Source organism: Rhamphochromis sp. 'chilingali' (assembly GCF_963969265.1).
Source record: "Rhamphochromis sp. 'chilingali' genome assembly, chromosome: 3".
NCBI classification, from domain to species: Eukaryota; Metazoa; Chordata; class Actinopteri; order Cichliformes; family Cichlidae; genus Rhamphochromis; species Rhamphochromis sp. 'chilingali'.
Window position 1 is genome coordinate 8,351,868 of NC_137931.1, and position 26,326 is coordinate 8,378,193.

Consider the following 26,326-nt stretch of genomic DNA (forward strand, 5'->3'; position numbering starts at 1 on the left):
TTTTTAAGTAATGCTTTGTTTTTCATAATTCAGTATTCACTGAAATACTGCAATTCAATTTTTCTCAAAAATATGCCTTTGCCCTTGGTGTTTGGCTTGCATGCATTGCCATATTCTGGGTCTTGATCATACTCACACATTTTATCATGTAGTCACATAAAAAATAGAGTTTCAATAGACTCTATGGAGTCCTGCTAATCAAATGCAGTTGATGAATAGAAGCGTCAACACTTGTGAGCGCCTCTATAAAAGTTTTGGTAGTTTGCTGGTTTGGAGTGTGTGGGTGTGTGTTAACACAATGTCACAATCTTCCCAGGAGTGGACGTTCCACAGTGACGAGACCATGTAACCCTAACACACTGCAAAAAAACCCCAAGAGCTACATCTCAGACTCTGATGGTCTCGGTTAGCATTTTGTATGTTAAAGTTCACAACAGCATCTGAACAATCTGATCTCCTTTGGACTTAAGAGACCAAAGTAGAGATGTTTGGCCATGATGCACAGCACAATGTTTGATAAAAACCAAATGCAGCACAAACATCTCACACTAACTGTGAAGCACGGTGGTGGTGGGGTGATGATTTGGGCTTGTTTTGCAGTCACAGGACCTGGGCACCTTGCAGTCGACCCTGAACTCCTCTGAATACCAAAGTATTCTAGAGTCAAATGTGTGGACATCTATCTGACAGCTAAAGTTTGTTCTTTTTGTATCACTAAGTTTTGGCCGATGAGCAAATGTACAACAGAACGGCTGGAAATAGAATAAAAGAAAAAAATCAAGGCATTGCAATGGGCCAGCTGAAGTCCAGACCTCAACTTAATTAAAATGCTGTGGGGAGACCTTAAGAGAGCTGTGCATAAGAGACTGATACAGTCATTCAGAAAATGATTACCTCAAGTAATTGATGATGAAGCCTCTTCTACAAGGTACTGAATAATAGGTCCTATGAAATCTTCCCTTTTCTTAAGAGTGTACAGAGTCTGCTCTCATTCAGATAATAAGGTGAGTCAGTACAATATATGTATGTATGTACAACGGTGGACACACAAAAAAAAAGCCTCTAATCAGAGAAACTCTTACATTTGATAATTAACTGTTGGCCATCTGCTGGCATTAACTCTCTCTCTCTGTCAGATGTATTTTTTTTCTGTTTATTGAATAAAGAAAAATCTGAAGTTTTAAGTCAAATCAACAAATTACAACCAACAGCTGTACGTAACTTTACTGCCACAATGGGAACTATGGGTCATTTGAAAATCACAGGAAATTTTTCTATTTGAAAAGAAAAACGTAATGAAAAAAGTCTCATAGTTGGAGATCTAACATTGCAATAATAAATGAATCCATCCATTCTTCCACTTCAGCTCACAGGAGCTACAGTCTTAGCAGAAGCTGGCCAGACCTCCTCCTCCCCTGCCACGGCCTCCACCTCTAACCCAGCCAGCCATTTTATGGGTTTGTGCATCCTTAAATCCTCATTTCACCCCCTTTCCTCATATTTAGTGCCTTCCGTCAGAGTGGAGAAGGGGAGAGGGGTGCAGCCAACTCACCTTCTGACCCACAAAGCATCCTAAACAGATGCCCGAACATCCTAACGGGCTCCTTTTGAATCAGAGGATCAGTATTGACACCTTGAAGGCCAAAGGGGAAATCCTCTTACCGACTGTTCTGTTTGTTCTTAGTTTCTCGCAATTTCCCTCTTTGAGAAGAAGGAAACAATAGTAACTGTTTAAGCATTACAAACTGCCATTTCTTAACACAAACTCCTCATACATAGAGTATTTATTACAAAGCTCTCTCATTTCTACTTGACTTTGTCATCACAGATGAGCTACTTAATGCTGACCTCTGTTAGACACACTACTTCAAACAGGATGCATTACAGCCCCCTGTGGAAAAACCCCTGATATTCAGCAACGCCAAACCGCGCCGAACGCAGACGGAGACTCATAATTCTGCGGCACGCTGACAACGCTGACATTGGTATTTATGGCAGAGTGTTGATGAGCTCCCACCTCTTTGTCAAGCCCGCTCGGCTGTTGTCATCATGAAGCCTATTATTGATTCCACTGACACCCACACAATGTGACAAGCGAATGGTCTTTAACTAAATTGCGCCGCTGACAAATAGCCGACGGTCCCTCCTATTGTTGCGTAAAGCTTACAATTTTGCATCTGGCAGAAGAGGGAGCCAGGCGTTCAATTAGTGCTTCGAGTGGCCGCCGAGAAACACATACAAGTTCTTGGCAGCGTGTGCAGCTACGCCGGGGGAAACATAAAATAGATATATAAATATTTATCTGTGCATTGGAGACACTGGCTTAAGCGCTTTATTGATGAAAAGTGCAGCTATATCGCCCTGTCAGTGCAGCAGTTACCATAGTGATGAGATCTCGGTTAACCACCTTCTGACTGTTTTTCTTCATTTCCAGCCCGTTTAATGCCTTACCCCCTATTTTACGTACGTGCCTTGTTAGATGCAGATGCGATTGAATGCCAAGAGGTGGCGGTGAAGAGATCTAATAGACCGCGGCGTGCTGGGAAGTATCGGGGGTGGGGTGAGGGGGGGTCTCCTGAGAGCTCCAGAGGCAGAGTGCTGTGTCTTATTGAACCTGATCCCCTTCTAGTGAAGAGCAAATTGAAAATCTGTTTCTCTCTCCCAGCATTCACTCAGGTGGCGCAATTAAACGAGACAATTGCTGTTTGGCATTAAGTTCAAGGCGCGCCTTTTTTTCCCCTCCCGCCACCCTTTCTTTTTTGTTTTTTGCTTTTTTCTCCCCCCAACACAAACGCCTCTGGGCCATCCATTACGGCAAAGATCCATGGCCGGAAGCCTGACATAGCCAGAGGTAATGGCTTTCATTGAAACGTCTGATGTAGCAACCATCACAGTTTAGCAGAGCCGGGAGGGTACGAGGAGAGCAGCGGGCTACAGAATCCCTCCTTTTTTTACCTTTACCGCACATAACTCTGTCTCTTGCTGACTCTGTTTCCACCGCGTGCAGTCCCTCAGCCTCTCTGAAGTAATCTCATTCTCCCTGAATTCATTGCCGGGCTGGTACTTCAGAGACTCATTACAGGGGAATCAAATTAAAACTTGCTCCTTGTCTCAGTTTGATGCATTCTCAAGCCAAGACTCATCTACCAGGCCTGATTTTTTTCCTGTTTTTTTCCCTGTGTACTATTGGTAATGGGGCCTCAGAGTTTATGTTTTTGTCTGGCACGCCGGGCGATGTGTTTTGATTCGCTTTATGGCGAATGTGCGGCTGAATATATTACCCTTTAGCTCACACGCTTTCTCACATGTGGTTTGCATTCATGAGGAATAGAAATGGACATCAGAAATCACAAGACTCTATTGCCTTAGAAATTAAAAAAATGCATGTTGTGCTAATATCATCAAACTGCGGCAACAATTTGCACTTGGGCTGAAAGGCTAACTGACTAAAATGCATTGCATTAAAAAATAAACGTGGCCTAAGTTTATTTTTCCCACTTGGTCATCTACTGAAAGAACAAATTGCTGCTGTTGTGAGAATCAGGCTGCAAAATCCTGTTGCGTTTAAGCTGCTGTGTGTCTGATAAACTTTTAGACGGTTAAATAAGACTGTTGTCACCAGAAAATCAAAAGGTAATGGACTTCTCTATTGTGATTGAAGCTACTGTGGCTGCAGTTAGAGAGGCTGTTGTGATCTTTGCAGTTTCTCTGGGTTTCTATTGTACTCTAACCTTCTGCCTGTGGCTTCCATGTCATCCCTTTGTGAATGTCAGGAAAACAAAACCTAGCTTTTAAATAGATACAGCCACCATGACTTTCTCCACTGGTTTTCAAATTTGGATTTTAGCATTTTGTTCAACCCCATGTTGGGTCTTTACCTTACAATATAAAGCACCTTGAGATAACTGTTGTTATGATTTGACACTTCAATATTAATATAGTTGAATTGAATTGGATTTCTGAAGCTAGCCGGGATGTCATTGGCTAATGCTAATGCTAGGTTAGTAAGCTACTGTTTGGCACTTAACTGAGTTTAAAATGCTTCAAAAGGGAGAAAAGTCATAAAGATGTATGAGAGGTTTAATTCATTGACTTAAATTAGGTGTGACCACCCTCCTAGTAAAGCTCAACTTTGAGGCTTAACATAGTTCACAAATGTTGATTCAATGAACATTTAGCCTGTTTATAGCTAGCTTATAGTTAGCTGTTAAAAAATGTATTAATTTGCTATAAGCGTGTAAGTTCTCAGTCATCAGGGTCATGGTATTCTAAGGAGCTTGGAAAGAAAAGCTACTTAACTTCTTAATTGCTATAGAACCAAAACAGTTTCTTTGTTGAGCATTTTAACATGGGCGTTTGTGAGGACTGACTAATTTTAGAGGCGGCCTCAAGTGGCCGCATAAGGAATTGCACTTTTCATTGACTTCATTTTCTGATCTAGAACTGGCCTCTTGCTGCTTTATTTTGACATGTATTTATTTTCTTTGTTTGGCTTGCTGTGGTTTTTACTTTCTGACTTTGTTCTTTCAGTTTCATTATTGTATGATTGTGACATCTCTGTATATATTTATCTGTGTGCTTTCCTTAGATGTTGTCAGTTTGTCAGGTTCCTTACTCCATTGCCTTTTCTGACATTTACAAAACCCAATGCAAAGACTTTGAATATCTCATCATCTACAGATCATAATGTAATCAAATAATTCAGAGAATCTGGACAAATCTTTGTGTGCAAGAGACAAGGCTAAAAATCTGTTTTGGATGCCAGTGATCTTTGAGCCGTCAGTCTGCACTACAATGAAAGCAGTGGAAATCACTGCATTGACTCAGGAATCCCATATGAGCATAATCCAGAAATAACAGCATCTTCTCTTAGCTGAAGCTTGTTCAAAATGGAATGAGGCAAAGTGGAAAACTGTTCTTTGATCAGATGATTCATAATTTGAAGGTCTTTGTGATAAACATGGACGCCACATCTTTCAGACTAAAGAAGAGAGGAACCATCGACGCTCAGTTTGAAAGCCTGCGTCAGTGATGGCATAAGAGTAGACTCCAACGATTTAAATGGGCTGTCTGCAGTCCAGACTTTTCACCAACTGAAAACATCTGGAGTGTCATGAAATGAAAAGTTCAACCTGAGCTAATATGCTTTATGAAACACAAAAATGTCTACATTTAATGTTTAAATGTTGAAAGTGGGCGCCCAGAGGTTGAGCAGCAACTACTTGTGATTGGTGAAAAAATTCAGTGCAATCAACTGCTGTTTATTCCTCGTGACAAAGTGGTTATTGTTCTATATTTTACTCTTGTGAGCCGTTGAGAACTGTGAATAGATCGATGCCGTATAATCCCACAAAACAGCAGCTGCTTCAGTATAACCAAAAAAAAAGTTTACAAGATAAGCAGCTCTGAATAAAGTGACAGTGACACGTTGGGTAACATGGTGAAAGCAGCATATGTGAACTACAAGCGTTCACATTACTGGGTGAGTGGGTGTTAGTTACCCCATCTGCAACAGAATAATAATGGGAAAAAAATACACACAGTGACTAAATGTCCCCTAAAATAGAAAGCACATCAGCAGCAGCTGCTGCCGCCGCGCTCACAGCGCTTAAGTGATCAAGGCCGCACTGTCCCCTTTAAAGCTAAACTGTGCAGCTTTGCCTGTTGGAGGCTCTGAAACGCAACCAGTGAAAACTGTTTGAACAATCCAGTCTCCGTTACCCAGAGGTTGTGCTTTGTTATATAAGGAAACAGCACTCTCAGCGTGAACCTTTTTTTTTTGTTAACAAAGACGACAAGAAAAGGAGCCACATCAAGGATGGTGATGCTGTTTCGGGGACAGTCTACTGCATATGGATTGAAAAGATTTGTGAATGAGAAACTATTGTTTGCTCCTCTCTGTGTTATTTATACTTAGAAAAGATGCATACATTTACATAAAACTGTGCCACGTGCAGCTTTAAGATATGAAAAATGGCTCCGGTGTTTTCTTAGGTGATATCGGTTCAGGTCTGGAGATTTGATTCACACTGAGGGAAAGGACTCGTCGCCAAATATTATTAAAATGAATAACAACATCTTACCTCCATCTATATCCTCGCTGCCGAAGTGGTTCCTGTAGAAGAGCATGAGCTCGATCCGGTAGCACTTGTACAGCGTCACGAGGCAGATGAGCAGCATCAGGATGGCTCCCAGACCTCCGGCAAGCTCCACAGTGTACATCAGCTCCGCTAGTAAGCCAAAACATAGGGTGGAGTAGGGATGGGGGGTAAAAAACAGAGAGGAGTGAGAGGAAAAAACAAGCAGGATATCCAGTCTTCCAAAAAGTGCCAAAAATCACACCCTGCAAGCTGAAAAATTTCTCTGATTTCCAGTAAATGTGGATAACATGGGTGCTTCTCATTAGCATTTTTCATGCCTTCCCTCCTTTGCAAATTGATCCGCGGTGCAATCAATTTCCCTTATTTCTCCAGAAAGCGACTGCTTAGACCGACTTGTTTCCAACCATCAATTAACCATCCTCCTCCTTTTATAATCTGTGGCTGATTTCAAGCTTTTTGAAATTTTCAGAAAAAAGTTAAACAGGTTTTTAAGATTTGAGGATTTTGTAATCACAATAGTCATTTCGAGGTTTTGTTTCCCTTAAAAAAAAACAAAAAAAAAAATCTTTTTTACTGCAGACATTTGACTCTGCAAGACTACCTTTATTTTATCACAAATTCTTAGTCCTTTGCTTTTCTAATTCCCTTGTATTTCTTTTCTTTTACACTGTGGTGCACTGGAGCAGGTTTGTATCCAGTAACGGAACAGCAGTAAATAATCAATCAAGAAGTAATGCGTGACGCGGTCACGATGGTTAAAAAAAAGCTATTTATTATTAATGAAATGGCTTTGTTGCACCTCCACATTTGTTTGCAAAAAAGGCTTTATGAGTCTCCCGTGGCTGCATTCATTCAGCGTGTGTTTGTGTCACTTTTTCTCGCTTTTCCTCTCCATCTTTTGCGTGTCGCTTATTGTGGCTGGACCGGATCCAGATGACACATAACTCAAAGCGGAATGAAAGTACAGCCAGTTCTATACCTGTCATTAAACGCCTCCTGGCTTGACTGGATAACAATAATAAAAAAAAGAAAACTCACACTGAGGCAACTAGTGCAACAATAGCATGTGACAGATCTGAGCACCGCGCTTATGAAGATCAGTTACATGAGAGGTGCTGAGAGGTGAAGCTCCTGGCTGTTAGCTGAACTGCCCGGCACACAAACAGATCGAAGCAGCCTGCGCTTCCTGCCATCTGTCATCACTGCAGCCCGCCATTATCTCATGAAAACATGAAGGATCAGCGGACGCTAAATTCTAGGAACTTCACTGGTGATAATTCAGTTTTACAGTGATGAGCAAAAGTCTTGAGTCACGCCTCATTTCTTCATATTTTGCCAAGAAAATGAGAAATATGTGCAGTGATTTACTGTGATGTGAACGAACATGCATGGAAACACAGGCAAAAACACTTGTTATACAATTCTAACAAGCTTGAAAGTGAATATTTGGTGTGACCCGTTTATTCTTTATCACAGCCTGAACATTCATAGGCAGCTTTCTCGTCATTTCTTTAGTTAATCTTCAGGAATAGTTCCCCAGGCTTGTTAAAGGACATTCAGGGCTCTTCTTTGGATGTTGGCTGCCTTTTCTTCTGTTCTCTGACAAGATGATCCCACACTGCTTCAGTAATGTTGAGGTTCGAGCTCTGGGGAGGCCAATCCATAATTGGTATTATGGTCATGCTGAAAAATGAAGATGTTACCAATCGGATGATTTCCAGATGGTATTTCATGGTGAACCAAAATCAGACTCCATCAGTTTTTATAGAATCTCCAACACCACTGTTTAAAGTGCTCCTCAAACCATGACATAGCCTCCACTGTGTTTCACAGATGACTATGGACACTCGCTGTTGTACCTCCTCATAGACTTTTCATTTCATCACTTCATCAGACTTGTTTCCACTTGTTTCAGTCCAGTTCTTGTGCAATATGGCATACCTCAGTCTTTTTCACTGTTTCCGTTCCATAAAAATGCCTTCTTCACAGCCACACTTCCATTTTTGAGGCTTCAGCAAACTTGACTCAACTAAAAGGTCAGATACATCTCTCATGTCCTGTGTCAGGTCTTTACTGGATTTTTTGTCCTGTTTCTTAAGAACCTGACTTGACTCAGACATTGTGTATTTGCTGTAGGTAGTTTTTAAGGCCTGCCACTTTTATCCTCTACTTGTCAAATTTCCTCAAACTTTTTAAGGACACACTGCACACCGTGTTGAGATATGGCACGTTTTCTACAAATAACTCTTTCGGAATCACTCTGTTGGTGCAAAAATGCAATTTTATGCCAGTACAAATAAAAAACACTATTTAAAATTGGATCTTTGCAAATTGTCTGTCATGTGTAGACAACACGGCTCATCCCTTGACTTATATGTCAGTGCTAAGTGGCTCAGCTAACTAAAAATGGTCAGGTACAAGGACTGCACTACAAAGAAAAAAGCAGCTAATGTTCAAAGAAAAACAATGAAAGAGCTTCTGAAAGCCTGGAGAACTACTGCTGAAGTCTGGCTCCTTGGGGGTAAATAAATGAGCCTTAAAACTATTGCACAGAGTGTTTATCTACTCATGGTATCTTAAAAAAGGTCCATACAATGACATTATTCAGTCAGAGTTTGCCTCGGGCAAATTGAAGGTGATATGTCACACTACTGGACAATGGACTCAGCCATTAGGCTGCATGGTCTAGTAAGTTGCCTTGAAATTCAGGTCGTTTGCTTTGTCTTTTCGTGCTCTTGTCTCATTTTCAAGGCTTTTTCTTTGTTACAGTGTTTTCTGTCCATCTTTTGCAGTTTCCTTTTTGGCTACGCCTCACAAAATCTGGGTGGTCACCCTTCATTGGCTGACTAATGGACAACAGTAAAAAACCTGGACTGACTGCAAAGCTGCGCATACACATAAACACGGACAGAGAGGCCTCGTGTGCATCACCATCCATCACGGACGCACGTTTAACCCCGCTGGACTGCGCGATGCCCGTCCCACTGCAGCGGCCATCAGGCTGACAGCTCGCGTGATGAAGGATGATGTTCTGGAGAGCTAACGAGCACGGCGCGTGCCGCTTCATCACGCCTGTCCCGCGTCGACCTTCAGCCAAACTCACGGACGAACATATGCGCGAACGGGAAAAAAAAAATACTCAAAACAAACGTAGGGAAGCATAAACACAGCTTTACCCCACTGAGCCTCAGACTTTCTCGCTTTGCCTCAGTTTCTGTCACTTTGGCCACCAAGTATCATCCCGACTTAGTTTTCTCTGAGAGAGGTGCCTCAGCTAACAAGCACCACGAGAACCCGGATCCCTCGCTTCTTCTTTACCGTCCTTTCCCCCGCCACCCTCTCACTCTGCCGTCCTGCCGTAGCGCTCACCGCTTCTCCGCTCAGATATCTGGACAGAATAACGAGCCAGCTGCTTCTCAAGCAGCAGAGATTACAGCAGAGGAGGCCAATTCTTCTCTGCCTGGCATCCATATTGTAGCAGCGCTGCAGAGGGACAGATTAAGACAAATTAGCTCCTGACGACTAGAAGGCTGGATTTGATGGAGCCACATGGCATCGGGCAATTCATCATCTCGTTCTCTTGCCCCCATTTCTGCATCTCTCATCGTCTAGGGATGTGGATGAAAAGAGGGATGATGAAAAGGCGAAGCACTCATTCAGTAGTAAAATAAAATTTGGAAACCTGAACCTGCTGCTCTTCGCGTTCACAAATGGAGAATCTACGCTGAACTTCCAGTGCTGGGAGCAATTTACTGTCAGTGCTGCTGGTGTTGTTAATGCTGGGAGAATTCCAACTTCTCGATAGCAAGAAGAAGAAGTGGAAAAAAGGATGCTAAGACTTCATGCTATGCATATTCTGACTGATACGCAATGATTATCTACAACGAGGGGAAAGAGTAAAGTCATTCCGAGTGCTGTTTTCAGCTCCACGACACAAGTGAGGAGACACATTTTAGAAAAGCAGTGTTAACACTAACTAGTCCTGCATGGAACCTGCGCTCTACGGACGCAGCACAAAAACCCAAACAACACTGAATTGAGTCAATTTCCCGTGGTCTCGCTATCCTGTGAGAGGACAGGGCTAATCTTCCCCTGTTTATTCTGAGATTGGACTTTGCAGCATAAGCCCCTTTAATATAGCAAATGGAGGGGAACTGGGCTGGCATCAAAGCTGGATCCAAAGCAGTAGGCTTAAAAGAGAAGAGAAATATCTTACTATGTTAATGTATTCAATGCTGACAACTTTAAGGATGCAAAGACACCTCCCCCCCTCGCTTCCTCTGGCCTTGCCTAATAAAAAAATATGAAAAAAAAAAGACTTACATAACCACACTGAAGATGTGCATCTCTCTAAAAAAATCATCATGGAATCAACTTTCAAACAGTCGATCCTCAGTGAGGCGAAATCATAGGGAAATTTTAAAAAAAGTTTGCTTGGATAAAAACCCTGGAAGTGGGGAAGGGGCGGAGGAGACAGTCGCCAGTGATGAAAGATGAGAAAATGAGTGAGAGTTCAGCGATCAAAGGAGGATTTGTGTGTTGGGAGAGGTCACTGCCAGACACTCAAACAGCTTGTCTGGCATCACAACACCGAAGGCTGCCTCTCTCAGTAAGTAATTTCTCTTTCTCTCTCTCCCCCACGCAAACTAATGCTTCCTCAGGCTGAGGTGGATGAATAGGCTTTATGCACTATCCACCAAACTGTCCTATTTTCTTTCCCCGCCCGAGGCAGGAAACAACTGGTCAACTCCCAGGATCCCGCCAGTAGTTCTTCTTATTACTTGGTGAACTGCTGCAGGAGATTCTCTCCACTGTCAGAGTGGAGGCCTGTGGTATTAAATGGTGCTTTTGTCCTGGAAAGCTGTAACATCCTATTATTAAATATAAAGGCTACTCTATTCATCTGCTAGATTTATGTTGAAATGCACTTCCTGATTTAAATACCGATTTGTCTTTTTCCAGCTTGCACGTGAATCTGTGAGCTTGGCTCACCTTTCTTGACGAGTTGGACGTTGGCCTGTCGCCGCCCGTTGCCATTCTCCACGTAGCAGGAGTAGTTGCCCAGGTCGGCCTCCTCCAGAGACTCGATGGTCAGAGAGATCGAAACCTCCTGCTCTCCCAGGTGCTCCCGGATTGTCCTACAGGGGGGAGCAAAGAGCAAATGAACAATAAGCATGTGCAAGTTGGTGAAAATGAATCTCCTTAGGCTGGTAGCGTGCTTCGCAGTGAGTAACAGAGCAGGGCGGGGGCCAGGTAAACAAATGTTAATATAGTCATTAGTTTAATGACCCAAAAAGCTAGCTAATGGGGACTTCTGCTGAAGACCAGACACTTTATTACCTGAGCAGGACGCTATTTGTTTAATGTCCTTGAATTATTCCCACAAAAAACATCTAAACGCAGGGTTTGATTATAAAGCAGTCAAAGTAATTGGTTAGTTTATTTAGGTGCTTTATTGAGTAAATGTAGATAACTCCCTGTTTTGGCTTTTATTGGCCATATCTTTAATATTTCGGTTCACTCTCAACACTCTTATCAACTCCACTTTAGTCATTACTTCTGTAAAAGCAATAATAAACCCGCTATGCTCTTTCTGGCCTGCAATAAAATGGCATAAAATAGTGTGTTATTGGAGTATTTCGCTGCAGGATGTGGTACAGACCAAAACAGAAGCAACGCAGTGTCCTAGAACCCAACTAGCAGCATTGCTCTATGCTAGATGCATAAACTGGTATTGCAATGGGGTTATAAGATGTTGCACTGACCCAAGCTGATCAAAAGCATCAGTTATTGAAGCTTTAAATGTGGACTGTTTAATTACTTGGTCTCTTGGAGACAATATAACAAGTTAAAAATGCGCTGGGAAAATGTTGGCGAAGAGACGTGCGGATGAAGTATGGCTTCGAGGTTTGTTTTCATCAACTTTATTAATTTGTTGCTGTAACCTCAGCTGTGTAGTTGGCTGGTTCATGGTGGTTCTTTGTATAACGAGTAAGATTAGCTGTTAAGAGACCTAACCTCAGCATGCTTCATCCAGCAGACAAAGAACAGCAGCAATAATCAACAGCAAAATCCCCGTTCACATGCACAACTTCATTAAAAGATTTAAATTGAAATATTCATTCAAATTAAAATAATTCATGATTTTATTAAATATAATTGCATTTTGAATTGGATGACAGCAGCACGTTGAAAAGAAAAAAGCTGGGAGAGTTCAATAATGATTAAGTCCTGTCTTTATTGTTTGTTTGACTCCTACATGTTAGCAGGAAAACACTTGACTGCGTAGCTGCCTAATGTTCAAGTGTCCTTAAAAGTCAGCTTCTAACTTGTGTAATTACTGTTTTGTCTGTCTAAAGCTAAAAAGAATAAAGAACTTCAAGGCTTACTAACAACTTTTTTACTAGACCAGTGATAAAGCCACTTTGTTATGTACAAAAACTGCTCGCTCATGCAAATATCTAACCAACCAACCAATCACAGGGCAGCAACTCAGTGCATTTAACCGAGTGGGTATGGTCAAGACGGCCCGTTAAAGTTCAACAAGACCAGATTGCTTCAAGATGGTGGGAACGCTCAATAACTCAAATAGCAACGCATTACAACCAATATATGCAGAAGAGCATCTCTGTGCTTTCATGTAGATGGGCTACAGCAGCAGAAGACCACTATGTATTAATAGACCTCTCTGCATTGAATCATATCTGTTATTAACCTCTGTCTCTCTTCCACAGCATGTCTTTATCCTGTCTTCCTTCTCTCACCCCAACCGGTCGCAGCAGATGGCCGCCCCTCCCTGAGCCTGGTTCTGCCGGAGGTTTCTTCCTGTTAAAAGGGAGTTTTTCCTTCCCACTGTTGCCAAAGTGCTTGCTCATAGGGGGTCATATGATTGTTGGGTTTTTCTCTGTATCTATGAAGCGCCTTGAGGCGACTTATGTTGTGATTTGGCGCTATATAAATAAAATTGAATTGAATTGAATTGAATCTCATTCCCAGTCAACTAAGAACAGGAAACTGAGCCTACAATTTGGAAAAACTTAGCCGGGTCTGATGACGCTTGAATTCTAATGCAGCAGATGGTACAGTCAGACTCCAGCTTTGGCCAAGTGGCAGTGTCATAAATAATTGCCTGCTTCCTTCATTTTTCTTACATTTTAAGGAACTGCTGCAAAAAGTGTTTGCCTGGTGCGGCGAGGCAGATATTGTAGACTTTTGGAGCTAACTCACTCCAAAGTCTCTCCTCTCTGCTTTGGACCCAAACACATAAGACAGCATTGGACTTTTGAGGTGCCATCGTGATGATGAAAGGCTGATTTGCTGTTTGAGCCAAAGGCAAGTGTTGAACATGAAATGTCTGATGGTGGACAGATTCTATCAATTAATCAGGAGAGATCGGCTAATGCTTTGCTGTCAAAAGCTTTTGGACTTTTGGTTGGTAAAATGAAGCTAAGATACAGATTGTTTGGTAAAATTTGGCAACATCATAACTTCAAACACGCTTTTGAGCAGGGATTCTAGCTGCCTCATTACTGAGGTGTACATAAAAGTAGCGTCTGAAAGCTTTTAACAAGTTTGTTTGAGACAATGAAACAAAAGGAACAGAAAGAATTCTGACTCAGAACGTGCAGGGCTGAAAGGGTACACGTGTTCTTATTCCAGTGTTTGCAGCTCTGAAAACACAGACTCCAAATACAAACGCTAGATCAGAAAAAAACAAAACAAAATTAAAGTCAAAAAGTCATAAGAGAGAATATTGACTCTTTAATAAAATATCTTACCAAAAGGTTCACCCCAAGTAAATCTGAATTCTGTCTACAGTGTGCATCTTAAAATCCATAAATCATAAGATACGATAAGATAAGAGATAAGATAGAACTTTATTAATCCCTCGGGTGGGTTCCTCTGGGAAATTCGACTTCCAAAAAGCACAGCAACGACCGAAGTTACAGTTACAGAATTGTTATATATATATATATATATATATATATATATATATATATATATATATATATATATATATATATATATATATATATACACACACACACACACACACACACACACACACACACACACACACACACACACACACACACATATATAAATACAGAGACAAATATAAATAAAATATACAAAGGGGATAAATAGAATAAATAGGAATAAAAAATAAAAATACAAGTGAATTGCACATTTCAAGTATTGAGTCTATTGCACTGTTGACTATTTACAAAAAGTATTGCACAAGGTATTGTACAGTGAGGTGAAGAGGCACTACAGCTTAGTTGTTCCCCCCTCCTTTGTCCTCCTGTTTCCTGTTTCCCCTCCCTCTCCCCTCCAGGGAGGAGTTAAACAGTCTGATGGCGTGTGGGACAAAGGAGTTTTTAAGTCTGTTAGTTCTTGTCTTGGGGAGAAGCAACCTGTCACTGAACAGACTCTTCTGATTGTTTATGGCCGTGTGCAGAGGATGCCCAGCATTGTTCATAATGTCCATCAGTTTCTTTAATGTCCTTTTCTCTGCCACTGTCACCAGAGTGTCCAGCTTCATGCCGACCACAGAGCTAGCCTTCCTGATCAGTTTCTCCAGCCTGGATGAGTCCCTCTTTGCTGTGCTGCTCCCCCAGCACACCACAGCATAGAAAAGTACTCCAGCAACCACTGACTGGTAAAACATCCTCAGGAGCTTCCTGCAGATGTTAAAAGACCTCAGCCTCCTGAGGAAGTACAGTCGGCTTTGGGCTTTTTTATACAGGTGCTCTGTGTTGCATGACCAGTCCAGTTTATTGTCCACCCACAGCCCGAGGTACTTGTACTTGTTGACCACCTCCACCTCCTCCCCCTCTATCTGAACCGGCAGTGGACCTTCTCTGGACCTCCCGAAGTCCACAACCAGTTCCTTAGTCAACCTTGGACCTTGGAATTACTTCTGTCTGGGAAGAGTGCAATTCTGAGACACTGTCTGAGATAAACTATGCACTTTATACCTATACAGTGCATATCTGCAACTATTTTTCCCGAGTTCTAAAGACTAGGCATCTACAATAGACACAACCTCAGCTCAGTTCCAAGCTCTACTTTTTCCTGACATAAAGTATGTGCTAGCAACTTTTTTAGATGGTAGCATTTTAGCGCATCAGTGGAACAAAACTACATGAAGGTAGGAGCTGCCCGTCCGTGACTGCCGATAAGCAAACACCATATGAGTCATGACACATTTCCCCCATGAAAATTACTGCTCTGTTGACTCGCTGAGGCTCTTGACGTTGATTGCTTGTGACACATTGGTATGGGGATAATAGTGTGACTGTCACGATGCACTACAGCACCGACCTATCACACACATTTTGCCAGAAGGTTTAGCGAGATGATGTTTCTGTTACAAAGTACTCCCTTTTCTAGAAATCTATATACTCTCCCACATTACAAACAGCGTGTGCAAAGAGTAGAATCCATTGCTTCGACTATTTGATCACAGTTGGTGTACTGGAGAAACACTCTGATACTTGAAAGCTTATTTTCTTTTTCTCTTGGCAGGATATTGTGTTCATTAGCATAAAATGGATTTTCACAGCCTTCTCTTCATTATCATTGTCTCCCTTGTTTAAGAGAGGAGAAAGAATGGTGTCATACTGTAGCTAAGTGGCTTCAATGAGAAGAGTTGACACCAAAACCCTCAAAGTGTCGAGGTATATTCTCATAAATTTGAACAAAGTAAGCACTTTTTCCAACTAAGCTGTTCTGTACAAGAGCCTGGCTCCTATTTAATAATCTCCGGTAAGAGGTAAATCCCTTTTCAGCTTAGAAATCAGACCATGTGGCTTTTCTCAGAAAAATTCAAAGCTTCAGAAAGTGAAAGAAAATAACACTATTAATGCGTGGGTCTATATTTAAGGGTGAAAAATAAAAATAACCTAAAGTTTAACATCAGTCACCAAGAGAAACAGTCTCACATGACGGCCTCATAGGAGACTTCCACGGATCACTAGAGTCATTTCGTAACATCTCACTATCTCACTATGTCAGTGGAAAAATTCCACCTCCACCATGGACATGGTGCCGGTATTGGTGAAGAGCGTTTGAGCTTTTTGAGGACCAACTCATATTTCAAAAAGTTTGTACGAGCACAGTATGAGATAATAATACCGTCAGATAATCATGGTGGACAAAGGCTAGGCTGCCTCTCCCAGGCACTGGTAAATTCCTTCCTCTCCAATTCCACTAAAGTCAGGTTCCCACTTTGAGCACCAGCACTTTAATAGTAAACCAGTGCTAAACAGTTTATTTATTTATTGGTATATTTCTTTGGTGTTAATGCATCAAAATGGTTATAAATGAGGCACTTTGTTGGTGGAGAAGAAATAAAACGAAAGTGAAATGGTAGAAGAAATATCAAAATATCAAGTTTAATTGATTCTAAAGTTTAAGAACTGTTGAATTAAAAAAATTCTACAGCTCATCAGTCATCAAGCATATTTTCAATGTGATAGACATAAAAAAGCAACTGAAAAGCAGTGCGTGTATGTCTGTTCTGTTAATGTCAGTGAACATTTACAAGTTGGATATATCAGGCATAGTAATTTATGGCGACATTACGCCTATGTTACATGTACTGGTATGCTGTTAATATGTTACATGTACGCTATGTCAGTGCTTCCCAACCACTGTGTTGCGGCACATAGGTGTGCCGTGAGAAATGATCAGGTGTGCCATAGAAGATTATCTAGTTTCACCTGATTGGTACTCTAAGCCAGCGGTCCCCAACCTTTTTTGCGCCACGGACCGGTTTATGCCCGACATTATTTTCACGGACCGGCCTTTAAGGTATCGCGGATAAATACAACAAAATAAAACTAGTACCGGTACCGAAAAAAGAAGATTTATTCATAACACACGTGAAAAGACCCAGGAAAACCGAGTAAACGATAAAAACGAAAACAAAATAATGCTGAAAACCGATAAAAACCCTGAAAACCATACATTTCATACCTGAGCCTCAACTCTCGCGGCTCGGGGGTTGGGGACCGCTGCTCTAAGCGACCGGCGTGAGAAACAGGCAGAACAATTACATTCTCTTACACTAGAGGGCAGTACCACTTCTTGGTCCAATTAAATGGGTTGCCAACTGCCAGTAAAACAGAAGAAGAAATTACATAGTCATGCTACGAGTGAGACAACGCAGCGCGCAATAGTAATAGGTAAATATTTAAAAAGTAAAAGTATTCAGTCTGATCTTGGTCCTAGAATTCCGAGCCAGATGAAGGTCCTAGCATAAGCAGTGGTCAGAGGAAAGACAAAAAAAAGGTATACTTGGGACAAGTCAGGCAAATTCCACTATGTCTGGTACACAGGGCTTTTTCTAATGTGAAACGTGCCGTGGCTCCAAAAGGATGGGAGACACTGCGCTATGTGTACGTTATTGTTCGCAAATACATTTTGCCAAACAATTTTTACTGCAGTGACACTTTAGGGTGACTAGAATGTGACACTAATTGTGCCCATAACTGATTACTTTGTCTTACACAATGAATATAAATATAAAGAAAATCAATGTTTTTATTGTCATTTTTTTGGTGTTTAGCTATTTCTTACATCTCATCTAACCTTTATCACATCTCACTATATACAGAAGATAAAAAGCAAAACATACACCAAGCCTAGCTGTAACCAGACAGAGCAGAGACATTATTTCCCATTATTTCTGTTCTCCAAGAAGGCACAACCTCAGCTACATGAGGTATGATATGATGATGTGAGATGGCAGGGGCTAGTAGGTAAAAAGAATGCCTACTGGTAATATCTATGGAAGTGATTACAGATGATAAAAACCATTCAAATGGATTGAGAACATAAAAAATGAGTGTTTTCCATAGCAGGATACCTGACCTCCAGTCAGTCCATTTCACAGTTAACCAGAATTAGCATAAAACAGGTACTAAACAAAACATTGGAAAATAAAGATCAATGTCTACTTATAAAGCCTGTTTCGGAACAACTGTTACAAACGAAAAAACAACAAGAAAACAATGCTCGTTAAAAAAGCAAAATCTGTCCTGCTGTGCTCTTGTGAAAAAACAGGCATGATATACGAGCAGATAATCTTTTTAAGGTTACCAAAATTACAGCTATTTCTAGCCCCTGTTTAATGACGCATGGGGCTAATAGCACAAAAAGGTGTGAGTGCCACTTGAGCATTTGTCTGCTGCCTGCTGCAGGGTATTTGAATATGAAAACTCATCTAATTCTTGTTGATCAATGAACAAGCCAAACAAAGCAGACTGGGAAGTGCTGGGAGGATAAAGAATAACTATAATACACCCACTGCTGCCATGGCAATATCTTACATTAGCTTTACAAAGTGCTGCCAATAATTGGTGTCCCACATAGAAATTATCACTCTGCAGTGAAACTTCTTTTATTGACCATGCACAGAGAAGAACTATTAGAAGTAATCATTTTGCAGCTACGTGGACTTATAGCAGCTTCATAAAACCTAATAATGAAGTTTTACTTTTTATGCTGGTCTCCAGCAAATATAGCAGAAAGGTTAGCTCCTGGGGTAAAGGTTATGTGAGTATATAAGGTAATTCTTTTAGGGTTTTCTCACAGTGCCTGTTAGCTCATCGTTCTCCATTGAGAGGCCAGTCGGGCAGATATGACAGGGGATCACAAGGCTGAGATATAGATCCATGCTGATGGTTTTTTAAAGAGGCGGCACCCATGTGTAACTCGACACAGATTGAAACACTTAAGGCGTTGGCAAAGGAAAAAAATTCATCTTTGTTTACAAAAAACACTCATACCCATCATACTTGTTACTGAAAGTCTTAAGTGGAGGTCTAAGTGAGTTCCTGGAAACAGGAACCGTGAAGTGTGAACACACCCACACATACATCTGCCAGGTCCCTGGCACATATCTCGGGGTCAAAAAAACATCTTGGTGTTTTGTGACTTAAATCTACCAAAGACCTGACATCAGTTTCAATGTAAAATGTTTGGAGTAAAAATAAAACCCCCACAAAAACCACAAACTGTTTTCTAACTCAGGTACACTTCGGTAAATCGAGTTCGCCTGAAAACAAGGGCAAGGGTCTGTGGCCTATGTGATGGAAAACTACAGCAGAAGTGAAAGCCCACGCCACGGTGGCTGGGAGGCAAAATATTGCATCATTATTCATCTCAAATATGAGTAAACATCACATATTAGCCTGAAACACTACATCTGAAAGGTTGATTTGAATTACTGTAGATCAGAGCTGATCTGAAATGTAATATTTTATACAATGACAGATCATCCAATGTGCATACGATTTGTGCTGGCATGCATGTGCAGCGCTGTTGCATCAGTAAGCGGTAGGAGTGCTCCACTTTTCAAACTGTCAGATAATGTTGGCAAAGGACTGTTATTTCTACTCTGCACAGCTGTGAGACTGGATATTCTTATGTGCAGAGCAAGATTTGGGAATATATACATTGATGTGCACACTTGAAAATGTACATATGGATGTTTAAAAATTCATTTAACCAAAATCTGAGAACCTTGATACAAATTAGGTTACTTTTTAAGAATATACCCGAAATTGATGGGAAAGGTCTCCCCCAAGAAGAAGCTACTATGAGTTCAGGAATGGCTCAAGGACTCCAAAAGGTCTCCAAAGTCCCCAGAAGCTGGAAGAAACCTGATCCACCACCACGCAACCTACAGAATACCAAGGATCCCCTACCAATGTACTGGTTTAAGGGCACCCCGATAGCTCAGCTGGTAGATTGTGCAAGTTTGAGTCCACCCTTGTGTATTTGTTGCATTTCATCCCTTCTCTGTCAATGTAGCTTTCCCCATCCACATACAATGTGCATAACACTAAAGGACATGCCCACACAAGACCAGATGGTTCAGTTTTAAAGTTGTAACTAAGATTTCTGACGTCGGCATATCTAGTAGAGTTAAAACAACTCGAGCCATGTACCCTACCTGGTATCTGAAAAGACTGGAGAGAATATGTCTGCCTGTTTTCTCTTTGAACGCGTGAACATTTCCCAGAGAGGCTGGAGAAGTAATTTCGGATGGAAATCAGGGCTGCTGTACCGATACTGTTGCTTAGTGACAAGCATGGTGAGAATTATTTGTGTTTGTCAAGGTAAAGGTCAACTGGTAGGTGGTAGAAGTGCACAGGTGTTGAAACAGATTTTACAGTAAATCAAGAGACATGTTTAATTCCACGCTTCCTCTCAACATCTGGCCGGGGAACCAAGCATATAATAACTATAATAACTATCATTTTGTTTTTGCCGTACTGTTTTATGGGGTATTTTTGGAAGGAATAATTTTATATTGTGCTTAGATGAAAATAATTTCTTCTGCACTTGGCTAGCTTATCTCAGGAGAAGTAAACTACCATATGTGTGATTCTTGTCTTTCTGTTAAGCTAAGCTGGTGGTTCCAACCCTAAATTCCCCATTAAACAAGTCAATTAACTATTTGTTAATGCAAATATATCAAATCAGGCATGTGGACATGGTCATAATGACGTACTGAAGTTTAAAAGAAATATCAGAATGGAGGAGAAAGGTGATTTAGGGGACTTTTAACCTGGCATGGTGGTTGGTGTCAGAGGTTGTTTTACTGGGATTTTCCCACACAACACAACAATCTCTAAGGTTACAGAGAATGGGCTGGAAAACAGAAAATATCCAGTGAGCAGCAGTTCTCTGGGTGATATTGCTGTGTTGATGCCAGAGGTCAAAGGAGAATGACCAGCCTGCTTTGAGCTGATACTGATGTACTGATCGGTACTGAAAGTACCTCAAAAAACCACTCTTTAAAACCAGGGCATGAAGAAGAGCATCTCTGAATGCACAACATGCTGAACCTTGTAGCAGAGGGGCTACAGCAGCTGAAGACCACACCAAGTGCCACTCTACATTGTAAATACCCTGACTATACTCACTGATTAACTTAGCAAAGCTAAGACATCTGTTTAGCTTTTGCTAAGCTAACACATACTATACTTTGGGTCTTTCTAAGCAACTAGTTCAACCTTCATATGGAGAATTTAATAATTCTACATATATTAAAGTACTAAATCACATATGCACTGAGCAGTGCTGAGTTTGCAGCACTAATAAGCAGAGACCCTGGACGGTGTAAGTACCCTGATTTCCCATGATATATCCAAGAACGTTAATTATAGTTAGAAAATGAAATGAAATTTTACACTTGAACTGCTACTCAAAAGGGTGCTGTATGCCCTTACACCGGGGGACTGAAACTTCTTCTGGTTTCAAACTTCGGCAGCACGGTCTTTAAGTCTGCAATCTGTGCTGCGTCTTCTCACAAATCCATGAAGTCATGTTCTGCAGCCACAATTTTTTTTTTAATCAACCCTGAATCTCAGTGGTGAAACATTGTGCCAAAAGCTCCATTTTATGTATTACAGGCGGCCCTTAAGGGAATACTCCTGTGTGATTAATTTCCATTTCAAAGCTAAAAGCTCATGGAATGATGTCAGCGAGTGGGTTTGAAGTGGTGCAAACTCAAATGGGAACAAAAAAAATGAAATAAATAATAACGCTCAGAGGGAGACAGCATCTCACAGTGGCACACAACAAAAATATGTGTTTTTAAAAACTTGAATGCGTGTATACTCCTCACGTCTGAGCCTGCACACACACACACACACACACCTTCCAGTCACGGTTTTGATTTCTTGCCTTGTTACCTCATTTGACTATCGTATGAAAGCAGGTTTCTAACTGCATGCGGTGAGCCACTCACTATTCCATCTTCTCATCTTTATTATACCACCTACGCAGTGTCGCCACCTGCCAACCCCCCTCCCCCTCCACCTCCACAGTCCCCTTAAATCCTGTAGGCTCTAATTGGCCCGGTGTCCTTCACGACAGAGAGTGGTGCTGAGAGCTGGACGGAGCATGCTAGCAGGCTAATAGAGACATCTCGAAATGCCAGGTCACTGACTGGGCCGCTAACTCTCCTCCCAGCCTTGTCACGCTGCTTATGGTTAACCTTTTCTTTACATAGCATTTGTCGACAACAAGAATTTTTCTAGTCATACGTGTGGTCCGTGAAAGGGGTGCATCGGGGCAGGATACCAAACACAGATGCTATGTGGTTTTTGCAATACAGACACGAGCAAGAACGACAAATATAAGTTTGACAAATAAAAAGAGTGAACTATCTCTTCGCTTTTATTGATTCAAAACCATTCATTTAATTAAATCAATCCATGTTTTTGACACTAGTTTTCAATCTGTAATTGAATTACAGCTAAGGGAATTCAGTGTATTTATACTGTGTCTTCTTGTTACCCTTATCTGAATTCCCCTGTGATGACAGCAAAGCAAAGAAACCCATTCTTAAGGATTAAGCATTTCCTCTTCACAGCTACAATTACTTCTTGCCTGCAATTTTTTTAACCACACTCGACTGTGACCACAGTCACAGCACAAATACATTATACTCAGCGTGCATTAACTTAGAAGAGCTCTTTTCTTCTTTCAACATATTTACTATGTATATTTGATTTTTTTTAAGGTTTTATAATCCTCTTCACAAAATCGGTGTAGTACGGTCTTGAGTAATCCCTCATTTCTTGCTGCAATCACTACTTATTACAATTGTACAAGCTTGAAAGTCAATATTTGGTATGGCCACCTTTATTCTTCATCACAGTCTAAACTCGCTTTCTTTAAGCAGTCTTCAGGAATAGTTCTCCAGGCTTCTTGAAGGACATTCAAAGCGTTGGCTGCCTTTTGCTCTGTTCTCTGTTAAGATGATCCCACAGTTCTTTAATAATGTTTAGGTCTGCGCTCTAAGGAGGCCAATACATCAATGATAATGTTCCATTGTTTGTTTTAATGTCAATCAGTTGACACTGATTTTCAATGAATTTCTAGTTTAATTCAAATTCAAATTCAAATTTTATTTGTCACGTACACAGTCATACACAGTACGATATGTAGTGAAATGCTTGGACAACTGCTCGTGACCTAAAGAGAACAAAAAAGGAAAAGGCTATGAATAAGATAGGAAATAAATATGAAAAATTAAAAAGGGTAAATTTAACTAGGAAGGAATAAAATATAAATTAAGGTTAAAAATGAAATAACTGTACAACACAAATTAGAATGAAGGGTAAATTTAACTGGGAAGAATAAGATAAAGATAAATATATAAATTAAAGTTGAAAATAAAATAACTGTACAACAAAATACACAATACACAATATAGAACTATATAAGAATGTATGAAGAAATCTAAATATAAATAAATATATACACAATAACAGCAGCTGTACAAGTATTAACTGGAAATGAAGAATATAGTGACCAGTGTTGTGCAAAAACAATGTCCAGAAAGTCCAGTGTGTGTGTAAGAACTATATGTGTGGGTCAGTACTGTGTGGTGGTGTGATTGAGAGACCGTATCGCCTGCGGGAAGAAGCTCCTCCTCAGTCTCTCTGTGTTGGTCTTCAGGGAGCGGAATCGCTTTCCTGACCTCAACAGAGAGAACAGTCTGTTGTTGGGATGGCTGAGGTCCTTCACGATCTTCCTGGCCTTGGTCCAGCACCGCCTGCTGTAGATTGAGTGCAGGTCAGGGAGCTCGGAGCGGATGGTGCGCTCAGCTGACCGCACAACCCTCTGTAGAGCTCGTCTGTCCTGCATGGTGCTGTTCCCGAACCAGGTTAAGATGTTTCCCGCCAGGATGCTCTCTATGGTGCACGAGTAAAAGTTCCTGAGCACCTTGGAGGGCAGTTGGAAGTCTCTCAAGCGTCTGAGGTGGTAGAGACGCTGTCGGGCCTTTTTCACCACGGTGTTGATGTGACAGGACCATGACAGGTCCTGCGTGATGTGAACTCCGAGGTATTTGAAGCTGTCCACTCTCTCCACTGGGCACTCGTTGATGACGGGGGTCTGGTAGTTCCTCTCCTGCTTAGTGCTGAAGTCCACTATCAGCTCCTTTGTCTTACTGACGTTTAGAAGGAGGTTGTTCCTCTGGCACCAGTTCTCCAGATTCCTAATCTCCTTCAGGTAGGCCGTCTCGTTGTTATCAGAGATCAGGCCCACCACGACGGTGTCGTCAGCAAACTTGATGATGGTGGTGGAGCTGGTAGTGGCCACACAGTCATATGTGTACAAAGAGTACAGCAGGGGGCTCAGAACACACCCCTGGGGGGCTCCAGTGCTGAGAGTGGTGGAGGCTGAGACATGTCCGCCCATCCTTACTGCCTGTGGTCTGCCAGTTAGGAAGTTGGAGATCCACTGACACATAGATGAGCTGAGTCCCAGATGCTCCAGCTTGGTGGTGAGTGTGGAGGGAATTATGGTGTTAAATGCAGAGCTGTAGTCTATGAAGAGCATTTTAACATAATTCCCCCTTCTAGTGTCCAAGTGAGTGAGTGATGTGTGGAGGAGATGAGAGATGGCATCGTCTGTGGAACGATTTGGACGGTAAGCGAACTGTAGTGGGTCCAGTGTGTCTGGTAGTGAAGAAATGATGAAGTCTCTGACCAGGCGTTCAAAGCACTTCATCACTACTGAGGTGAGGGCTACAGGGCGATAGTCATTGAGAGAAGCAGGGTGGGGTTTCTTCGGGACAGGAACAATGATGGACTCTTTGAAGCATGTGGGGATCACCGACTGAGATAAAGAGATGTTGAATATCTCAGTGAACACAGGAGCTAGCTTGTATGCGCAGTCTCTTAGGATACGACCTGGGATGCCGTCTGGTCCTGCTGCTTTCCTGGTGTTCACTCTCTTGAAGGCTCTCCTTACTTCATGCTCGGAGATGACGAGCACGTTTCCGGTGCTGGCAGTATCTTCCTGTCTGCAGCCGTTAGCGCCGCTAACACTAGCATTGTTGGAGACCTTAGCTGCAGCCTCGAAGCGAGCATAGAAAGTGTTCAGCTCGTCTGCCAGAGTCACGGCCGTGTTCGTCATACCGGTTGTTGGTGCTTTATAGTCCGTTATTGTCCTTAGTCCCCGCCACAGGCTCCTAGAGTCACTCTGTTGGAGTTGTGACTCTAGTTTCCTCCCGTAGCGCTGCTTCGCCTCTTTCACCGCCCTCCGCACGTTATATGATGCGGCTTTGTACGGGTCCATGTCCCCCGTCATGAGTCCCGTGTTGTAGGCAGCGGTGCGGGATCTCAGAGCGTCGCGGATGGTTTTATCCACCCACGGCTTCTGGTTGGGAAATGTTGTGATAGTCTTTGTCTCCACGGTATCATCCGCTAGTTTCCTGATGAATCCCACAACCGCTTCCGTAAACACGTTGACGTCATCGTCGGAGCTGTTTCTGAACATGCCCCAGTCTGCGTCATCGAGTGCGTCCTGTAACGCGGCCACCGATTGATCCGTCCAGCGCGCGACCTTCCTCTGAACCGGAACTTCCTGTTTCAGCCTTTGTTTGTATTTTGGCATGAGGAAGATGGCGGCGTGATCAGATTTGCCAAACGGGGGGCGGGATTGTGCCTTGTAGCCGTCCTTGACCGTAGTGTAGCAGTGGTCCAGTGTCCTTTCACCCCTGGTGGGGCAGGTGATGTGTTGATAAAAGTTCGGCGCTGCGCGTTTGAGGTTGGCGCTATTAAAGTCCCCCGTCACAATAAGCGCAGCGTCCCGGTGTTGTGTCTGGTGCTGTGTGAGTGCCTCATGCAGCTCGCATAAGGCGGTGACCGTGTCCGCTTGTGGTGGAATATAAACGGCACTTACAATGACCGATGTAAATTCCCGAGGTAGATAAAAGGACGACACATGATGGACAGTAGTTCCAGATTTGGTGTGCAGGAGCGTGTGAGAGGAACAACGTTCGCACTGTTGTCACAGTTTCCCTTCTTAAGAGAAGGGAGAACTTCTTGTCAGAAACCTTTCCATTCATACAGTTTCTGATAAGGTTTCAGTGAGCAGTGGATGGATCATCTGAAGTATCAAATGCATCTTTCAGATTGTGTGTCAGGTTTCTGCAGTTTCCTTTTTTTTTTAAGGACACACTGCACACCGTACTGAGATATGTCAGGTTTTTAGGTAATAGCTCTTTGGGAATCACCTTGCTGGTGAAACTGCTTCAGACTGTTTTATCTTTGGTACTTTTCATGGGTTCAACTAAAGAAATGGATTGTTTTTAATGTGTTTTTGTGACAGGCTGTTTAGCAAGTACCTAAAGATACAATTGGTTCTGCAGTTGTCTGTTGTGTGTAGACAAACCACTGGTTTAGCTC

General features: G+C 42.0%; 1 protein-coding gene across 2 annotated transcripts in view; it reads right to left on the minus strand.

Annotated features, from left to right (window-relative positions):
- The window catches only part of LOC308393891 (interleukin-1 receptor accessory protein-like 1-B), a 352,568-nt gene that overhangs the window by 13,215 nt on the left and 313,027 nt on the right, over positions 1-26,326 (minus strand). For both annotated transcript variants that reach the window (XM_080877919.1, XM_080877918.1), the window contains exons 8-9: positions 11,094-11,239; positions 6,084-6,230 (exon numbers count right to left, since the gene is read on the minus strand). In XM_080877919.1, coding sequence (XP_080734045.1) covers positions 6,084-6,230; positions 11,094-11,239 — 293 coding nt within the window. The remainder of the gene's footprint in view (positions 1-6,083; positions 6,231-11,093; positions 11,240-26,326) is intronic.